This window comes from Cryptomeria japonica, chromosome 3 (assembly GCF_030272615.1).
Source record: "Cryptomeria japonica chromosome 3, Sugi_1.0, whole genome shotgun sequence".
Taxonomy (NCBI): domain Eukaryota; kingdom Viridiplantae; phylum Streptophyta; class Pinopsida; order Cupressales; family Cupressaceae; genus Cryptomeria; species Cryptomeria japonica.
The window spans coordinates 367,715,175-367,732,397 of NC_081407.1; the positions used below are offsets into that span (position 1 = coordinate 367,715,175).

Here is a 17,223-nt window from a genome sequence, read left to right on the forward strand (position 1 = left end):
ATTATTAGTCTATTATACTCTATGCTTAAGCTAAACTTAGACATTTAATAATATTGTAGGTAATTATTAAATACACTTTATCCCTTTAGGATTGCATATTCTCTTTTTATAAAGTTTGTATTGTACTTTTTATTTAATTCTCTCTGTCAATGATAATTTTTTTCTTTAGAGCCATTATTGTGTTTTGCCTCCAATCTTCTCTTGTGATAGATATTTTGCTTGCAAGTGCTCTTAGATATCTGAAGTTGTATTTTCTCAACTTCTTCAATATTAAACCATTATCTGAAAATAAAATTATCTAAAAATGCAAATTTTATCATTAAACAAATATGTAGAATGATGTTTTAATTAAAAAAAAGGGTTGGAGAATTTTTTTATTTTTATTTTTATAAAATATTAGGTAAATATTTAAATGTTTGACATGCTTTGCCCGCTTTAACGCAGGCGCATTTCATTCGTAGAAAGAAATAGCTCATGAATTAGACATTCGCTCTGTGTTGGACAGTTTATAAAATGAATTTGACGGTGTTGGCGCGTCGTCAAATCCACATTCTGCAACGAATTCGTGCTCTGGAGAGTGCGATATCCTCTTTTACAGATGATCGAAGTGACCTCAACTTCTTCAATATTAAACCATTATCTGAAAATAAAATTATCTAAAAATGCAAATTTTATCATTAAACAAATATGTAGAATGATGTTTTAATTAAAAAAAAGGGTTGGAGAATTTTTTATTTTTATTTTTATAAAATATTAGGTAAATATTTAAATGTTTGACATGCTTTGCCCGCTTTAACGCAGGCGCATTTCATTCGTAGAAAGAAATAGCTCATGAATTAGACATTCGCTCTGTGTTGGACGGTTTATAAAATGAATTTGACGGTGTTGGGGCGTCGTCAAATCCACATTCTGCAACGAATTCGTGCTCTGGAGAGTGCGATATCCTCTTTTACAGATGATCGAAGTGACTTTCATTCAGTCCACTATGACGGAGAGCATGAAAACATTGAGCAGCGTCTGGGTAAACTGCTGAGAGCAGGCGGAGTGAACACATTCCAGTTTAAAAGAGTTCCACACGATTATTATGATAGGCCTCTCGAAGTCAGACGAGATTTACTCGCAGCGCATTCCATTCATCATCTTTGCAAGAGCATGGTCATGGTAGTTACTATTTTTGTCCTTTATATTTTATCATCTTTTGAAGCTTCTCTTGCCCTAAATTTTGAAAATTCTAGAGCCTTAACTTGTGGATTGACCCTACTTTTCGATTAATATAAGACAAGTTCTAAAAATACAGGTCTTATATATTTATTTTAATACGGTAAAAGCCCTTTTAGTTATGCATATCACATCACATACGCTGAGTTTCGGAGTGATGCATTTAACTAATTTCGGTACTTTATCAAGTTTTTTGGGAATTGAACTTGGGTCGTCTTATGCCAGTTCTGATGCTTTTATTTCTATTTGACTAATAAGATCAATCTGCTAATACAAATAAAACAATACCATTTTACTGAAATTTTAATGTTTTTGGGGGGTGGAACTTAGTCCGCATGCTGTTAATTTTTCTTGAACCTGGCGAAGAGGAGTAACATATATTCAACAGCAAAAACAAATAGAGTTACAGGAGATTCGCTTTTGCCAATTCACAAAATTGAGATGCACTCACTCTGTGAATGGCTTAAGTAAACCTATTAAGCCCAGAGGGTAAACTTATCTGGCCATGGTAGCCAACCGGTCCAAAAAATGCAAATTCAAAACAAAGTTAAAGTTTTCAGTGAAAGAGAGCTGGTTCCAAATAGTGGTAGTTCCAACATAAAATAAACAGAGTAATACAGTAGCCATTGAGGGCATACCCTTTCACCTTCAGAGATTGCAAGAGATTAACCAAAAAATCAGAAAACAGAAATTCATTGTTGCTTGCCGGCTGTCCTGTCCAGAGAGATGATGCTCTCATCACTAAGGTTCCAAGCTAACGAGGGGCCACTTTCCAATGCCAGAAGGGAACTATGTTCAGGCTGCTGGAATCTCGTCCTTAATGAAAATTTAATGATTTACTTGAGATGGAGGTTGCATGCAGATCTCTACTCTGAGGTCCATGGTTATTGATCTCATCCAAACACTGGTAAATCTGTTCTATTCTGGTTACATCTTTGAATTCTGCAAAGATTTGCTCTGCTGAAAGGGGGAACGAGTCTCAGTGTGTAGTGGGCATAGTAGTTTGTTTGAAGGTTTGGGAGTTCTCTTAGTTGGCCTTGAATATTCATAACCATTACTTTTGGCATTTTGATGTCCTGTATAATCTCCTATAATTCTTGGGAATGGATTCAGGGATGTATTTCTTGTCGGGAGAAGTGAAGGGCAGTAAAGGTCAAGTCAAAGGCAGGTTTGGGTTTGAAAAGATTGGAAGTTATGTGGTCCTTGATCATGGCTTTATTATTGGCTATAGGTTTAATCTCATTTTCAATGAAGGATTTTTCATCTAGCCACTTTGCTGTAAAGATGCTGGCTATTTAACCTTTATAAATTTTGTGATGATAACTGCATTGCTGTAAATTGACCTTTTAGAATGAGTGTTTACTAGGTCATGTGTGATGGGGACAGAAACATAGGGAGTAGATATGGTCACCTCATTGGATGGGTTCATAGCAAGGCCAAGCTCCTTTATGTTTCTCATAATTCATTTGCTAGTGGGAGTGTGTGTGTTAATACAGTTAACCAGCCACAGGTGTGAGGACAGGGAAAGTCTAGGGTTATGGACGTGCTTTCTCTTTGGAGAATGAAGGAGCGGCAATTTGCTTGTCTTTAGCCCTAGATATGAATAACTTGGTGACAACCGAGGAAAGGCAAGTGGATATGAAAAGAAATGGCTTTGAGGATAGTGTTGATAAGATGGTGAATTCAAAGAAGGTCAATAACACTTAGTAGGATATGGGCACCAATTGGTTTGACTGGTCCTTATTGACGATGGATATAATTATAATATAATAAGGCTTTCTTTGAGCCTCATGCAGTTAAGGTCAACTTCTTTGCAATCCTCCACATTTTGTAAGAAAGAAGCATGTTTGGCAAGGGCATCAGCTACGGTGTTGGCCTCTCTTTTGACGAGCTAGAAGGTGCGTTGATAGATGCCAACTGCAAGATGTATTTGGCACAATTTCTAGTCACACAAGTTATACTTCCTTCGAGCCTATCGATCAAGATTTGGGAATCCATTTGCCCATTTTGTGTTATTTTGCAAAAATCCTTTTCTAATCACCAAGGCCACCGCAATGTTGGTGTTGGTGAGGCTTGAATCCTAGGAAAAGCCAAATCCAAGCTTATCACATTTGTCGTAGGAGACCCCTAGCTTTTGCATTGCTTGAGTCACCTCTGAAGGTCTCATCCATATTAATTTTAATCCAAGTTGGTTCAAATGACTTCCACTTATATTTTGCTGCTGGTTCCTTTGTAGCAACCACTTGATTGGGGGATGCATTTGTAATAATGCTATCCATATAAGCAGCCCTAATTTGTTTCTCAATACATTGTTCATCTTGATGATGGATCACAAAGTATGTTCAGAAATGCTAGTTTGTTCAAAAATTCTTTGTCCAAGTTAAGCCATAGAAAGCTCAGAAGTGAGAAAACTTTGTTATGAGAAAAACTTTCCAAAACCATAGACTGAAATATAAACAAGGTAACACTATAACTTCCAAATATCAGCATCCATAATGAAAGAAGTCATCTTCAGATTAGTGCAGAAGTACGGTTGGAACCTGCCATCCATGAGGGATATGTCCATAGTCTCTTTCTGGAATCTGCACTTACTTCCCTGAAGTTGCACGCTTGCTAGGCCTGTCCTAGTCTCCACCTCTCTTCCATGTTACTCATAGCCAAAATAATAATCGTTGTCCCTGCAACCTCCTCTGGTGCAGACTTTTGAGGTGGAAAACATAAAAAATGAGTGTCAGAAATAATTTCCCTCTATATTTGGTTCTGTCCACAAACAATCTTTAGGTCCCACGTGGCATTTACCTGGCCAAGATAGGTCTCCAATATGGTTGTGGGTATGTAGGCTGGTGTTGGATGGTTCTCTGTCCTACCCCATGACAATCGAAGGACTTGACTAACAACATTGCATTCTCAGTGTTCTCTGTGATAAATCTACACCAGTTCAACTCCAATCCACTTCCAGGTACACTCTGTGACTATCACTAAATCTATTTTGAAATGGGTCTAATATAAATAGATATTTATGAGAATGGTAGCAAAATAATTGCACAAAAACTTCATAGGAGATGCCCAAATTTTAGAGTAGGCCTATTGGCTATTATATAAATTTGGCATTTCTCATTGTACCTGTACAAAATCTTTGTATTGTGACAAGTTTCAAAGCCAAAACCTCATATTTCCATCAAATCAAGTACATTCAGGTTTCAGACTTCATCTTGTTTGTTTGTGTCGTTTTTGTTAGTATCTTTGCAGACCAATGATATAGTTTTTAAATGCATTCATTATGGTAAAGAATATAGTTCAAATAGTAAAAGAGGTTGCTGAAATTTTCTAAGAAAGGGAAAGATCCTTACCCAATTACATTGACATATGCTGGTATGAACAATTTGCATGGAATTCGAGTCAAAAAATTTGTAACTTGATATGTTTGAGCACCCACTGTTGAAAGGAGCATATTGCTGAAAGTTTGAAAAGTTGCAAAGAGGGGGAGAAGTACACCAAACAGGTCATTTGACTTTTTTAAAATTTAATGTCTCTACAACAGTTTTGGTGACTTAGCTGGGAAATGACAATTGATGACTAGTTGGATTGCAGTCTACAGTTGATCATGAAAGGAAGCAGGTCTTGATCAAGGACTGTACTAGAACTTATAGACATATTTTTAACGTCAAAAGAAGAGCCACTACAAGGAATGGTTGATTAGGAGGGCAACAACAATAACAACAATCACCCACCTCCATTATAGCCATTACAAAATCAAATTGGTTGGTTAGCATTTGTAGAACATCATGAACTTCCTAATGGATCAAGGAAAAATTTTCCGAAGTTTTATGGTGATGGCAAGTAGCATCTACATGAATGCATATCAACCTTCAACCACCGTATGTGGAATTTTTGGTTTGGCATATGAAGATATTGCAGTTTGTTTCTTTGCAGAAACATTACAAGGATTATCAATTGATTGGTTCCACCATCTTGCTGTCAGTTCTATTACTAGTTGGTAGTTAATGAGTAACATTTGTTTTGTACGCTTCAAGCTAGCAGAAGATAGTCACATCTTGTTTGCACAACTCTCAAATGCCAAGAAAGATGATAGCAAACCTATGAGGGATTCTGTTGCACTACGATTTTTAATACTGTAAATCCTTTTGTTGTCATTCTTCTATATTGTTGTGTAATTGCTTTGTCTCATATATTGTCTTCTTTACTAAAGTAGGTCATGCAACTGAATTGAAGGATGCTTGGGTACATGCAATTGAGTCGGAGGATCATATGATCACTTTAGGAAGAATTCAGAGAGGTTCAATTAGGCCATTAGCTCAAAAAACTGCTAACTCTTTATTGCAAAAAGTAGTAAGTTATGTGGTAAATATGAAGAAACAATTTCTGTTGAGCATCACATTGCTTCAGCAAATCTACCTCCTCCTAGTGGGAATAGTTATTTCATCAATTATAATAGCGATAGGTTCCAGTTGCCTACCTCTTCGAGGCTATTAACAAATGCACCTTTTTTTTAATCTTGCATATACTGCAGGTCCCACCAAACAGATGAATATGATGTAAGAAGTCTTGAAATGCAAAGGTTCAAACAACTATTGACAACTAAAATTTTAAATCAACGGTCATTGGGTGACTTAAAATGTCTATTAGATTAACTCAATGACAATTTCATGACGGGATATACCCAATGTGAATTTTATTTTGACAAGGAATAATTCATATAATCATACATTGAATGATGTCATGTGTTAACATAATCTGGAACCATACATGGTGCAATAGCACCCACTAGAAGTGAATATTTGCGTACCTTGCTCAAATTCTTTAAGGCTTAGAAGGTGTTGCAGAGCCTAATGTTACACAAGTATACCATATGTTCTTTGAGGACAATGATGCCAAGTCAACATCTGAGGGACCAAGTTGCATTTCAATTCTTTCTATCGAGCAGGAATAAATCAACTATATCAAAGAAGGCATCAATTGCAATGATGAATTGTGTTACTTCTTTTCTACATTTGAAAGATTGTTTGAAGAATCTGCTCAAGACATAATAGAGGAAGGGTTGTTGATGGAGAAAAAAGAAATGCTATCAAACACGAGTAGCTTTCTGCCAATATATTATGCGAATGAATAGGAAACACAAATATTAGATCATGTTTCCATTGGGCCCTTGTGCCAGAAGACAACTGCTATGCAATTGAAGATGATAATTTTAACCATTTTCTTCCATTGTTTTGATGGATTCTTTGAAGCAATCAGTCATGATGAGGCTGAGGAAGCCCATTTTTCCTAAGAGCCAAAATTGTTAGTTGGGGAGAACATGTAAAGTTTGATACTAGAGGTTGATATTTTTGTTCATGATGCAGGTGAAGGATTGTTGTTAGGCAAATAATAGTTTCTTGTCCTTGAAGTTAATTCAGCTTTGGGGTAACTCATGAGATTGAAAGTCTGTGTAGAGGATTCATTACCAAACCTTGATAATTTTTTGCAACACCTGGAGAGCTGGTCTTAGTGTAGGACACAATAAATGCCCCCCTGAAGTTTGATTCATCTTCATCCTTTTCCTCAACATCCCTCGTACATATCAATTGATAAGTTAGTGTCAAACATTCAATGGTTATCAATGAGCCTATGTCAAAATGGTTATTATTGAGGAGAAGAATATCAAGACTATGTGTAATGTCCCCTTATTAAGTTGTGCTACCTTGACCTAAGATCATAGATTACACAAGTTAGAATAAGGCATTTTTGAATTTACCAAGCAATTAACTTGTAAATGAAAGACTTGCCTTCGGGTCCTGCACATATCATACATAATAAACATATACAAACACTCTTATCTTGGTTAAGTTTGCAATTTAAGTCGTACATACAAGAATCAAGGCATATTTATTAGTAATTATAAGACTTTGAGAAGAACATCACATTGCTACATAGCTTTTTGCCATAAACGATTTGAAGGGATTTTTGTCCTTTCCTCTTTCCTAATCCTAATGGAGGATGGTGGAATTACTGTGCCGAGGGCACGCGAAACAGTCTCCACATGGATTCCCTCAAGGTTTCTTACCCATCTTGGGACCATCCATTGAGTGACCGAATTACTTTGCCTCTCCCTCCACAAACTTCCTATCCTTTGTAGGCATTAGCAAAAGATTCAGGATCAAAACCCAACAAAATATCATCTTTAACATTATAGGCATGAATTTAATTCATAATCAGATACATAAACCAGATTACAAATTAAGCATAGCTATTATACATATCAGAATGAACAAATATACATCTTACAGTCATTAATTCAGATATATATATATTGTATCCATTATATATCATATACCTCCTATATATTATATATATATAATAACACACACACACATAGAGAATAAATAACTCATAGTTATTACTATCACCATATATCTAAATCAATTTAGATAATTCAGAATTATATATTTTATTTCCCACAGTTACATAATACCTGTATTAATATCTTACGGCTGTCTGGCCTGAATGTTTATACCCAGATCTGATTCTTCAATGATCTTTCTTAGTGATCACCCCTCAGAAATCCCTCAGCATTCTTTACCTCTTAATAACATCATTAAAATTATATACTTCTTGCTATTCTCCTCTTGATGCCTGTTGTTTCACACAGTATACTTCTTCTGAATTCCTACCAAACTGTCACAACCAATCGAACTTGATAAATATTAATATCTTATCAAATATTAGTCTGAATCCCCTTCCCCCCCCTTGAATGCATGGGTGTTGTTCTCTTATTCCCGTCATCAGCTTGGAAGGCTATGTCTTCTCCCAAAGTGGTGACCGTTGATTATATGCCCTTTCACTCTAATAATAACTAAGGCAACCACACCTTTTCAGGGATTAATAACAATACTTGTCAATATCATTAGTAAACACTATTCTTATCACTTAAATAATTAATGAGATCGCTTCAATGTATGATTTGTTCTGAGCGCAGTGAACTAAGTTAATGTTTATGGTTTGCTGTCTTGTTAACTAGTGCCTCTCCATAATGATCGCTGCCAAGAGGGATTGAGGGTGATACAAAATAGCACACTCCGATTTGTTATGAAAGACGATTTCCACCCATCCACTTCACTGTCGTTTTGTAGACATAGTACTATGGTTAACGATGAAGAAAAGGACATTGCGAAGTCTTACTGTTCGTAAGACATTTTCCAGAGATCACTTGATTGTTGATTTTAATGTAATGACAGGGATATGACACTATGATAAGGAAATGAAACATGAGGTGATCACCATCCTTGAAGATGTGCTTCTGGAGTAGGATCTTGCTAGATATGTTTAGAAGGAAAAGGAGTATCTATGACAAATATGGTTGAGTTTCAGGAGATGGAAGACTATCTTGAAACATAAAGCATTGATTAACTATCACTAACGTTTTCTTTGCATGCAACTCAAAGTCTTCTTGAACCTTTCTTTGCAATAGATCTTTCATGTGTTTTGCAAGTTTACATCCTGCAACAACTAGATTCTCAGCTTACAAGGAGAGGTAGCTACTTTTGCCAACCTATAAATGGTTTTGTGTAACCTCGTTTGTTTCCTTTTGTTCTTGCTTGTAAAAGAGCATTTTGTTTTCTATGTTACGTTTTCCAATGTGTGCTGTGGTGTTTTTTTGTTATCCTTTAGTAATTTAGTTTGATCTTGTTCTATTCCAACTCTATATGGTTAAACATTGATCTACTATAAAACTAGAGGTTTGAAGGCTCTTTTATGCTGCAAGTATCTACCGTGGTCTCTGCATAGAGCAAGTTGTTGCACCCATATGAAAATTTATTATCGTGAGAAGTTTCAAAACCAAAACCTTGTCATTTTGTCAAATCAACTAGAGCCAGGTTTCCTACATTATCTTGTTTGTTTGTGTTGTTTTGTTGTTTTTCTTTGTATCTTTGCAGATCAACATTAGAGTTTTCAAATGCATTTGGGATGGTGAAAATATAGTTCAAGCAGAAAGAAGGCTGCTGAAATTCGCTAAAACAGGGAAAGATCCTCACCTAGTTACTTTGGCATGTGATGGTATGAATAATTTACATGGAGTTCAACAAATTGCATCGATATTTGTGTGAGAGGTTGCTGAAATTCACTAAGACATGGAAAAAACCTCACCCAATTACGTTGGCACAAACTGGTATGATGAATTATAGCTGTATTTATCTTAGCACTCGTCGTTGAAAGGATTACATTGTTGAAGTTTCAAAAGTAATCTCATCAAACTTGTGTTTTATTATAATGTTGTAATTAAATAATTATTTAGTTGTGTACATCTGGGAGATATGTTTAGCCACGTTAGGTAATTATTTGGGGCCACTTGTAAAGTTTTATGTAACATTGGGTTAGTTATTTTATGTGTGAGAGACATAGAATAATTAAATATTATTTGAAAAAAGATACATAATATTGTGCGAACTTAGTAACCAAAAGTAAATGAGGGTTCAATGATTTTTGTGTTCTCATGGTCTTGAGGCACATGGTTGTATTTGTGTGAGCTTGAGTCTATATAAACAAGCTCATGTTTAGCGGTTAAGGTTGGTTGGGTGAGTGGGTTGTCATATTATTGAACCTTTCCAAGGACTGCATATGTGAAGTATGGCATGGGATGTGTGGATTCATGCTTGGACACATGGAGGATGCATTGGAGAGGCTAGATGTTTGAAAAGTATTCATTGTAACTCTGTAAGTGTATTTATTGGTTTATTATTGAATGATAGATGGAGTATGGATGCTTTTGGGGGTTGGGTTTTTCTTTCTTGAGGATTTTCCCAAGGTATATCTTGTGTTATCTTGGGCCTTGTCTGTTTGGTCTATGTATTGTGGCTATTCTGTAAGCTTGTATGCATTCTTTTCTCTCATGGGGTTATCTAGGAACATGTGGGTATTATGCATGATTTCCTAACAAGTGGTATTAGAGCCTTATCATGGTTGTGGGAGATCTAAGCTTCCAGGGTAAGTTATAACCTTAGTTTGAGTGGATTTGATGCAAAGTTGAATTCATGGCTATATAGGTTAGATTTGAGACATTACAAGGTATGGACACATTGTGCAGGTATTGTTTTGTAGATCTAGGGTTTGAAAAAATTGAGTCAAAAGGGTTTCTTGGAATGGCTTTTCATATGAGGGTTTTGTGGGAAAAGTAATAATCTCTTAGGACAAAACAAATCTCACCATTAGATCAAGGTTAGTTGAAAAATGAAGATTGACATAAAATACCCCCTATTTTGGCCTTGTTGAAAATGTAGCTAGGTCGTATCCCTTGATTGGGCCGACCTAGCTTGGTAAATTTTAATGTGGTCTTCGGCCTTAAAATTTATTGTTAAATTGGGCCTATTTGGGCACACCTCATATGTAACTTGTAAAGTGTTATTCGTCAGGTCCTAACCAATGTAACTTGTGATATTGGTCTGACCCTATAATGGCGAATGTAACTTGTGAATTTGTAATTTGGTGCCAAAGCCGACCTAGGCATAAGGGTTAAGGGCATGTATATAAAGGAAGTGACTCGAGGTCACAAGTGCTATAACTCAAGCGAATATCATTTGCCTTAATGTGACCTGTTCTGCTCCAAAGATCAGCGAACTACATTGTACAATCAACGAATACCTCTGATATATCAGCATATATACTTGAAGATCAAGCGAATATACCTTGAAGGCATGCAAACATATCTTGGGTGTCAGCAAACATACTTTGAAGGTCTGTGATATCAGTCTGAGCCCTAGCGAAGCTCTTCCTAGCTGGGCGAACTTCATTACCAGCTGAGCGAACATCACCCTAGGCTGTTTTGAGGCTGCCGAACCTGCTACAGGCAGTAGTACCTGCATTTTGGAGACGTCTTCAAGTTTGATCTCAGGTCCCAAGATCAGATAAGTTGTGTCTTGTCACTTGTGTTTGTGCCTTAGCTGGGCAAAGTTGCAACCTATTTCTGTGATTAATCTAAGGCAGATGTGAGACATTAGTTGCTGGGTTTTTCCTCCAAGAGGGAGGTTTTCCCAGGGTATATTTGTGTTGTGTGTCCTTCTTACTATGCATTTTGTTTTCTGCTCATTAATTGTTAATCTGATCACTAAAAAACTAACATGGTATCAGAGCGGGTTCCTTGTATAAAGCCTAACAGCTTGAAGGTAGATCTTGTATCCTTATTTTTTGCAGACTGAGAAATCAGAGCAGGTAGCACAGAGAAGTGTTGAAGAAGAATAGCATGAATGCAATTCTATCAGGCTTATCGCTCTACTCATACAGACTGGGAAACGATTCACAACTATTGATTGCTAATGTCATGCAGTGTCCAGACTTCAAACTAAATTCACACTCTTGTGGCGAGGGTATTTATGAAGTGCTTATGGATGAGAATGGATTGTGAGTGATGGCGAGGGCCGAAGGCCACGCAGCCATCATCAGATGATTCAGTGTGATCTAAGTGGATGGTTATGTTGAAAACTAACTTATAAGAGAAGCATTTTTTGAATTTTTCATGCTGTTATCAATTCATTGGATAGTGAATCATGTATGATAGTCTTGAACTATTAGTAACCTCTCTTAAATGCTTTCAGGACGGACTGAGGAGCATAAAGATGATGATTGTATTCAAGAGAGGAAGGTTTTGATACATCCTGTGAGGAAGCATCACAGGCTGAAGACTAAGAGACATAGCTTAGTTGGTGATACTACGATCAGGTTCAGCTTCAGAAGGAGCTTGTTGTTTCAAGCTTCAGAGAGAGCTTGTTGTTTCAAGCTTCAGAGGAAGCCACATTTTTGGTTAAGGCAATCTTCCGGGAGAAGATTGAGGTGAAAGCCCTCCGTTAAGGCAATCTTCCGGGAGAAGGTTGGGGTGAAAGCCCTCGTTCCACCCTCTGCATGTAGGCATGGTGGTGTTGTATTCTTCTCTGGGAGAAGTTTGAGGTTAGAGCCCTCATTCCACCCTCTACGAGGAGGCATGGTGGGTATCATGGATGAAATTCCATGATGAGTTTGTTCATCCATGGGAGTAGCCATGGTAGTAGTCACGATGTGGCTTGATTGATCAAGGGATCCTCCCTAGCTAAGAGGGAGTGTTGAAAATGTAGCTAGGTCGTGACTCGTATCCCTTGAATGGGCCGATCTAGCTTGGTAAATTTTAATGTGGCCTTCGGCCTTAAAATTTATTGTTTAACTGGGCCTATTTGGGCACACCTCATATGTAACTTGTAAAGTGTTATTGGTCAGGTCCTAACTGATGTAACTTGTGATATTGGTCTGACCCTATAATGGCGAATGTAACTTGTGAATTTGTAATTTGGCACCAAAGCCGACCTAGGCATAAGGGTTAAGGGCATGTATATAAAGGAAGTGACTTGAGGTCAAAAGTGATATAACTCAAGCGAATATCATCTGCCTTAATGTGATCTGTTCTGCTCCAAAGATCAGCGAACTACATTCTACAATCAACGAATACCTCTGATATATCAGCGAATATACTTGAAGATCAAGCGAATATACCTTGAAGGCATGCAAACATATCTTGGGGGTCAACAAACATACTTTGAAGGTCTATGATCTCAGTCTGAGCCCTAGCGAATCTCTTCCTAGCTGGGCGAACTTCATTACCAGCTGAGCGAACATCACCCTAGGCTGTTCTGAGGCTACCGAACCTGCTACAGGCAGTAGTACCTGCATTTTGGAGACTTCTTCAAGTCTGATCTTAGGTCCCAGGATCAGATAAGTTGTGTCTTGTCACTTGTGTTTGTGCCCTAGCTGGGCAAAGTTGTAACCTATTTTTGTGATTAATCTGAGGCAGATTTGAGACATTAGTTGCTGGGTTTTTCCTCCAAGAGGGAGGTTTTCCCAGGGTATATTTGTGTTGTGTGTCCTTCTTACTATGCATTTTGTTTTCTGCTCATTAATTGTTAATTTGATCTCTAAAAAACTAACAGGCCTTAGTGAAAAAGTGCAATTTTTTTAGCTTGTGAACCCTCAATTGTATGGTTGCAAGAGCATGTTGTAAAGAAATTTTAAAATTAAAAGAAATCCAACTTGCATTGAATAAAAATTATTGAATTTTTTAATTAAATAAAGAATATTAAAGGAGGGGTACGTAGGCCCCACTCTCGTGTCACCCTTGCCACATTAATGCCATCCATGCGCAAGCATGGTACAACGGTCAGTGTACCTGCCTAGCCAGACACCAAAAACAAATTAAATCTGCCTTATCTTTTTTCAAGTACATGATCCTTGAAATATTTGAAATTTTCCAAAAGTAAAAAAATTGAACTATTTTTAAACTTGTGTTGGGTCCACCCAATTATTTTGCCATTGTTGCTACTAGTGGCGCCATGTGGTTGGGTTGTCGGTGGCGCCACTAATGGACCGCCATCTAACCACCACCTTATTGCTTGCTAGCCACTTCCTAATAGGCAAATTGGCAATTTTCTTTCAAGCAGACATAACTTTCACCAAGGGAGTTAATTTTTCAACTTTTAATTGTCAATAGAAAGCTTTCTCTGAGCACTACGCAATGGTACAAGTTTGGTTTCTTGATTTTGCCCTTTTTTAATAGTGTTTGGAGCTTGAAAGTCGGATACTTTGTTACACAGTTTTGGTCATAATTTTTTCATATAAAGTTTAATTTTTGATTTCAAATAGGTGTTGGAGAGCATTTGCAATGTACTATACAACAGATCATGTATATTTTCATTTTGGGTTGTAGGGAGAGGTTTATATTTCTTTGATCACTTGTAGGTGCCTGAGATTGGGGGTGTGATTAGTCAAACAAGTCAAGAGGCAAACCTTGAGGGTGTACTTGTCTTAATGTGATATTTATGATGGTATAATGGATTATCAAGTTTGGTGCTTCTTGATATAGCTTTACAGGTGTTTTTTAAAGTTGGGATTTGATGGTAATAGGTACAGGTTGTCTTTTGTTTTGAGGACATGGGTTGACATGTGTGGAGACTTGGAGTCTTGTGCTGGTGAGAGTTGAGTGTAGGTACAACATTGCTGGTGTTTATGGTGTCATGGTTATGTAGGGTACATTTATGCATTGACACGACATGATCAGGTTTGTGGTTTTTTGGTGGTTGTTTGATTTGGTGTTAGGAGGTTGTTCTTATCTCTTAGATGCTTGTTTGGTTCCTTGACCATGGTTGCTTGTGGGCATATTTGGCAAATCAGATCTATGGCTGATTTGGTGTTTGAGTCTTGATGTCTACATGATTATTCTCTTTGATATTTCAATTTGTAGGTCACTAATGTGCTAATGAGTTTGCACGTTTTAGTGTTTGTGATCTACAAGTTATGCAATTGTGTGAGCTGATCATCCATTTAGTCGCAATGGGATGTCTTGGATATGGACTGTCTATATCCATGAGATTGATTAAGTGTTGATGTAGACTTTGTTAGTTGGCCTTGTTTGTGGTCATTTGTTTATAGGTATGTGTTGCATTGATATAGAGGATGGATGATTAGAGTGCCAGGATTGCCAGTGTTTGGGACTTGTAGCATGTGGTTTTATCACAATGTCATGGATAGCTTGGGTACAAGATTATTTGATTGAGCTTTTGATAGTGATGGATTGGCACTATAGGATTGGTTATTGATGTTTTAATGGTGGTTGTATCTTCTTGGCTTGGAGATCTTACTTCTACTTTTTCGGAGTTGCTGGGATTGCAGTTGAGTGTGTACGAACCATTGGTGATCTTCATTTAGGAGATGGTTATCATGATGCCATGTGTAGCTCGGTATCACGATTCGGTGAGAGTTTCGGTAGTGATGTGGATTCATGGTTGGTGATGAATGATCTACTTAGTGTTTGTGGATGTCTTGGAGGAACTCTTGGACCTTGTTGGTGCAGTGGGAGTCTTTCAATTTTACAGGTCAACTATTAGGAGATGGTTATCTCAATATGATTGGAGATGATGATTCTTGGTTTAGAGTGTATTTGGTATTGTGTCTTGTTATAGTCTAGATACTAGGTTTGAGTTTTGTCATGATATAGGTTTTCTTGAGACCATGATGTATGCATTGTTGCATGTGATCTCTTAGGTTAGGAGGAGATGGTTAGAACTGCAATGTTTGGGTTCTTGATTCTGTGGTTGGAACTATGACAATGGTTTTGTAGGTCCTCTTGGTATTGAGTATGTTGGTCATTTGCTTGGAGCTTCATGATAATGCGGTGTTGCATTTAGAGCTTAGCATGGATTGATTGGTTTTCGGTGCTCATGGATACTTGGAGACTTGGGTAAGGTTGGAGTTCTCTTGGAATTAAAGACATATGTTGAGATGGGTACTCTTGATGAGGTTTCAACAAGGAGACCAAGGAGCTTTCACTTGGATATGGACTTGAGAGGAGATTTTTCTAGGAGTGAGTCATGATGACTTGTTTATCATGGAGGAGCATTCTCATTCCCTTCTCTTGGTCTATTCAGCGACTTGTCATTTGAAAGGTATTTTTCCATTTTTGTTTCAGAGTTGTTTTGTTTTATTCTTATCTTTAATAGATATGGATCTTGAGCTATGGATAGTTGGTTTTGGAGGATTTATTTTGAGGGATGGTTGGCATGGTTATCTCCTTGTCAATATGAGTTGCATTATGAGGATTAAAAGAGATGGGTTTTGGGCTGATTTCCTGATTTGGTAATGCTTACTTTTGGGTGTGATCTTCTTTGGTTAGAGAAGCTTACATTCACGTTGGCATTACACATGATATATATGTTTTGTTTGATCTTAAGAGATTGAACGGTTGGGTGCTGTTAAGGCTTTTCATTTGGGGTTGTAAAGAGATCATACTTGTTGACATAGCGTAGCACTTTGAGGTGTTGGTAGAACATGTTATGATTTATAGCTTTTCTCTCTTCATTTTGTGGCTACTTCCTTGAGATTCACGCTCATATGATTTTGGAGAGTTAAGGTGACATGTGAGAAAGTATGCAACTATTTGGGTTGCATGTGTGGATCGTTGTGTTTGTTCTTCGTACTTCATGTTTTTGATCATTTACCACACCTTGATATGAGTGTTGATTGGTAGACTTGATATGCCTTGTTCGGTTTTCAGATTTGACATAACCCATGTTGTGGGAGTTCTTGAATATATGTTCTTCATTTTTAGGCTTGATACCGGGAGCTTGTGATTGTTGTTTATGGGTTGACACATTGTTGGCATGAGTTTACTAATGTTGTTAATACCTGCGAGCTATGTTATCGGGTTCTTCATCCTAGTACTCTGTGTTTGCTTTGGGAATGTTTGGGTCTAGGAGTAGTGACGAGAGCGCTTTGAGAGCACTCAGGGAACCCTAGGTTCCCCACGAGACATGGGTCACATACTCGTAGGGAACCTAGGGTGCTCCTAAGCGCTCCCAAATGCTCTTGGAGGCATCCACGCATTGTAGGTGCATAAATCAATAGAAAACAATTTTTAAAATGAAAAAAGTGCATAAAAAACCCTAAAATGCCCCCTAAAGCTAAATTTTCACCTAATGAAATTTCATCTCCCTAAAATACATTGCTCAACCATTTTCCCTCATTTTGGCATTTTGTAGGGTATTTGGTTTTTTTGAAGAAGATCGATCACAAAGTGCCAAAAGAGAAAAGATGCTTGCACAAAGGAGATCACCTAAGATAAGCATTTTAACCGATTCTTTAGTTTTCTAACAATTGTTTTCCAATTTTTGATGAATTTTCATTAAAAGAAACAAGTTTCAATATTTTTAATAATATTTTTTGGTGTTTGTTTTAAACTTTCATTATTCTATACATATTGTAGGGTTGCATTTATTTATATTTTTTTTCATTAAAACTTTAATAATTTCTTATAACAGCAAAATCAAATTGCAATTTATTTGGAACGATCACTAGTTCAAGTTCAATGGGTATTGATACAAACTAAAAAATTAAAATTGATTAAGCATCTCCTTTATGGAATTATGCTACAATGCTTGAACAACTTCCAGGAGGTGGGGCATTCATTTGGAATTGTGGTGAGTGTGGGGTCCAATTTAA

The 17,223-nt window shown here is 37.1% G+C and overlaps 1 protein-coding gene across 1 annotated transcript in view; it reads left to right on the forward strand.

The window, feature by feature from the left end:
• Positions 1-795: 795 nt before the first annotated feature.
• The window catches only part of LOC131053974 (uncharacterized), a 61,783-nt gene continuing 45,355 nt past the window's right edge, over positions 796-17,223 (forward strand). Inside the window, exon 1 of the mRNA XM_057988542.2 lies at positions 796-1,161. Within this exon, the coding sequence (XP_057844525.1) occupies positions 871-1,161 (291 nt within the window). The 5' untranslated portion in view covers positions 796-870. The remainder of the gene's footprint in view (positions 1,162-17,223) is intronic.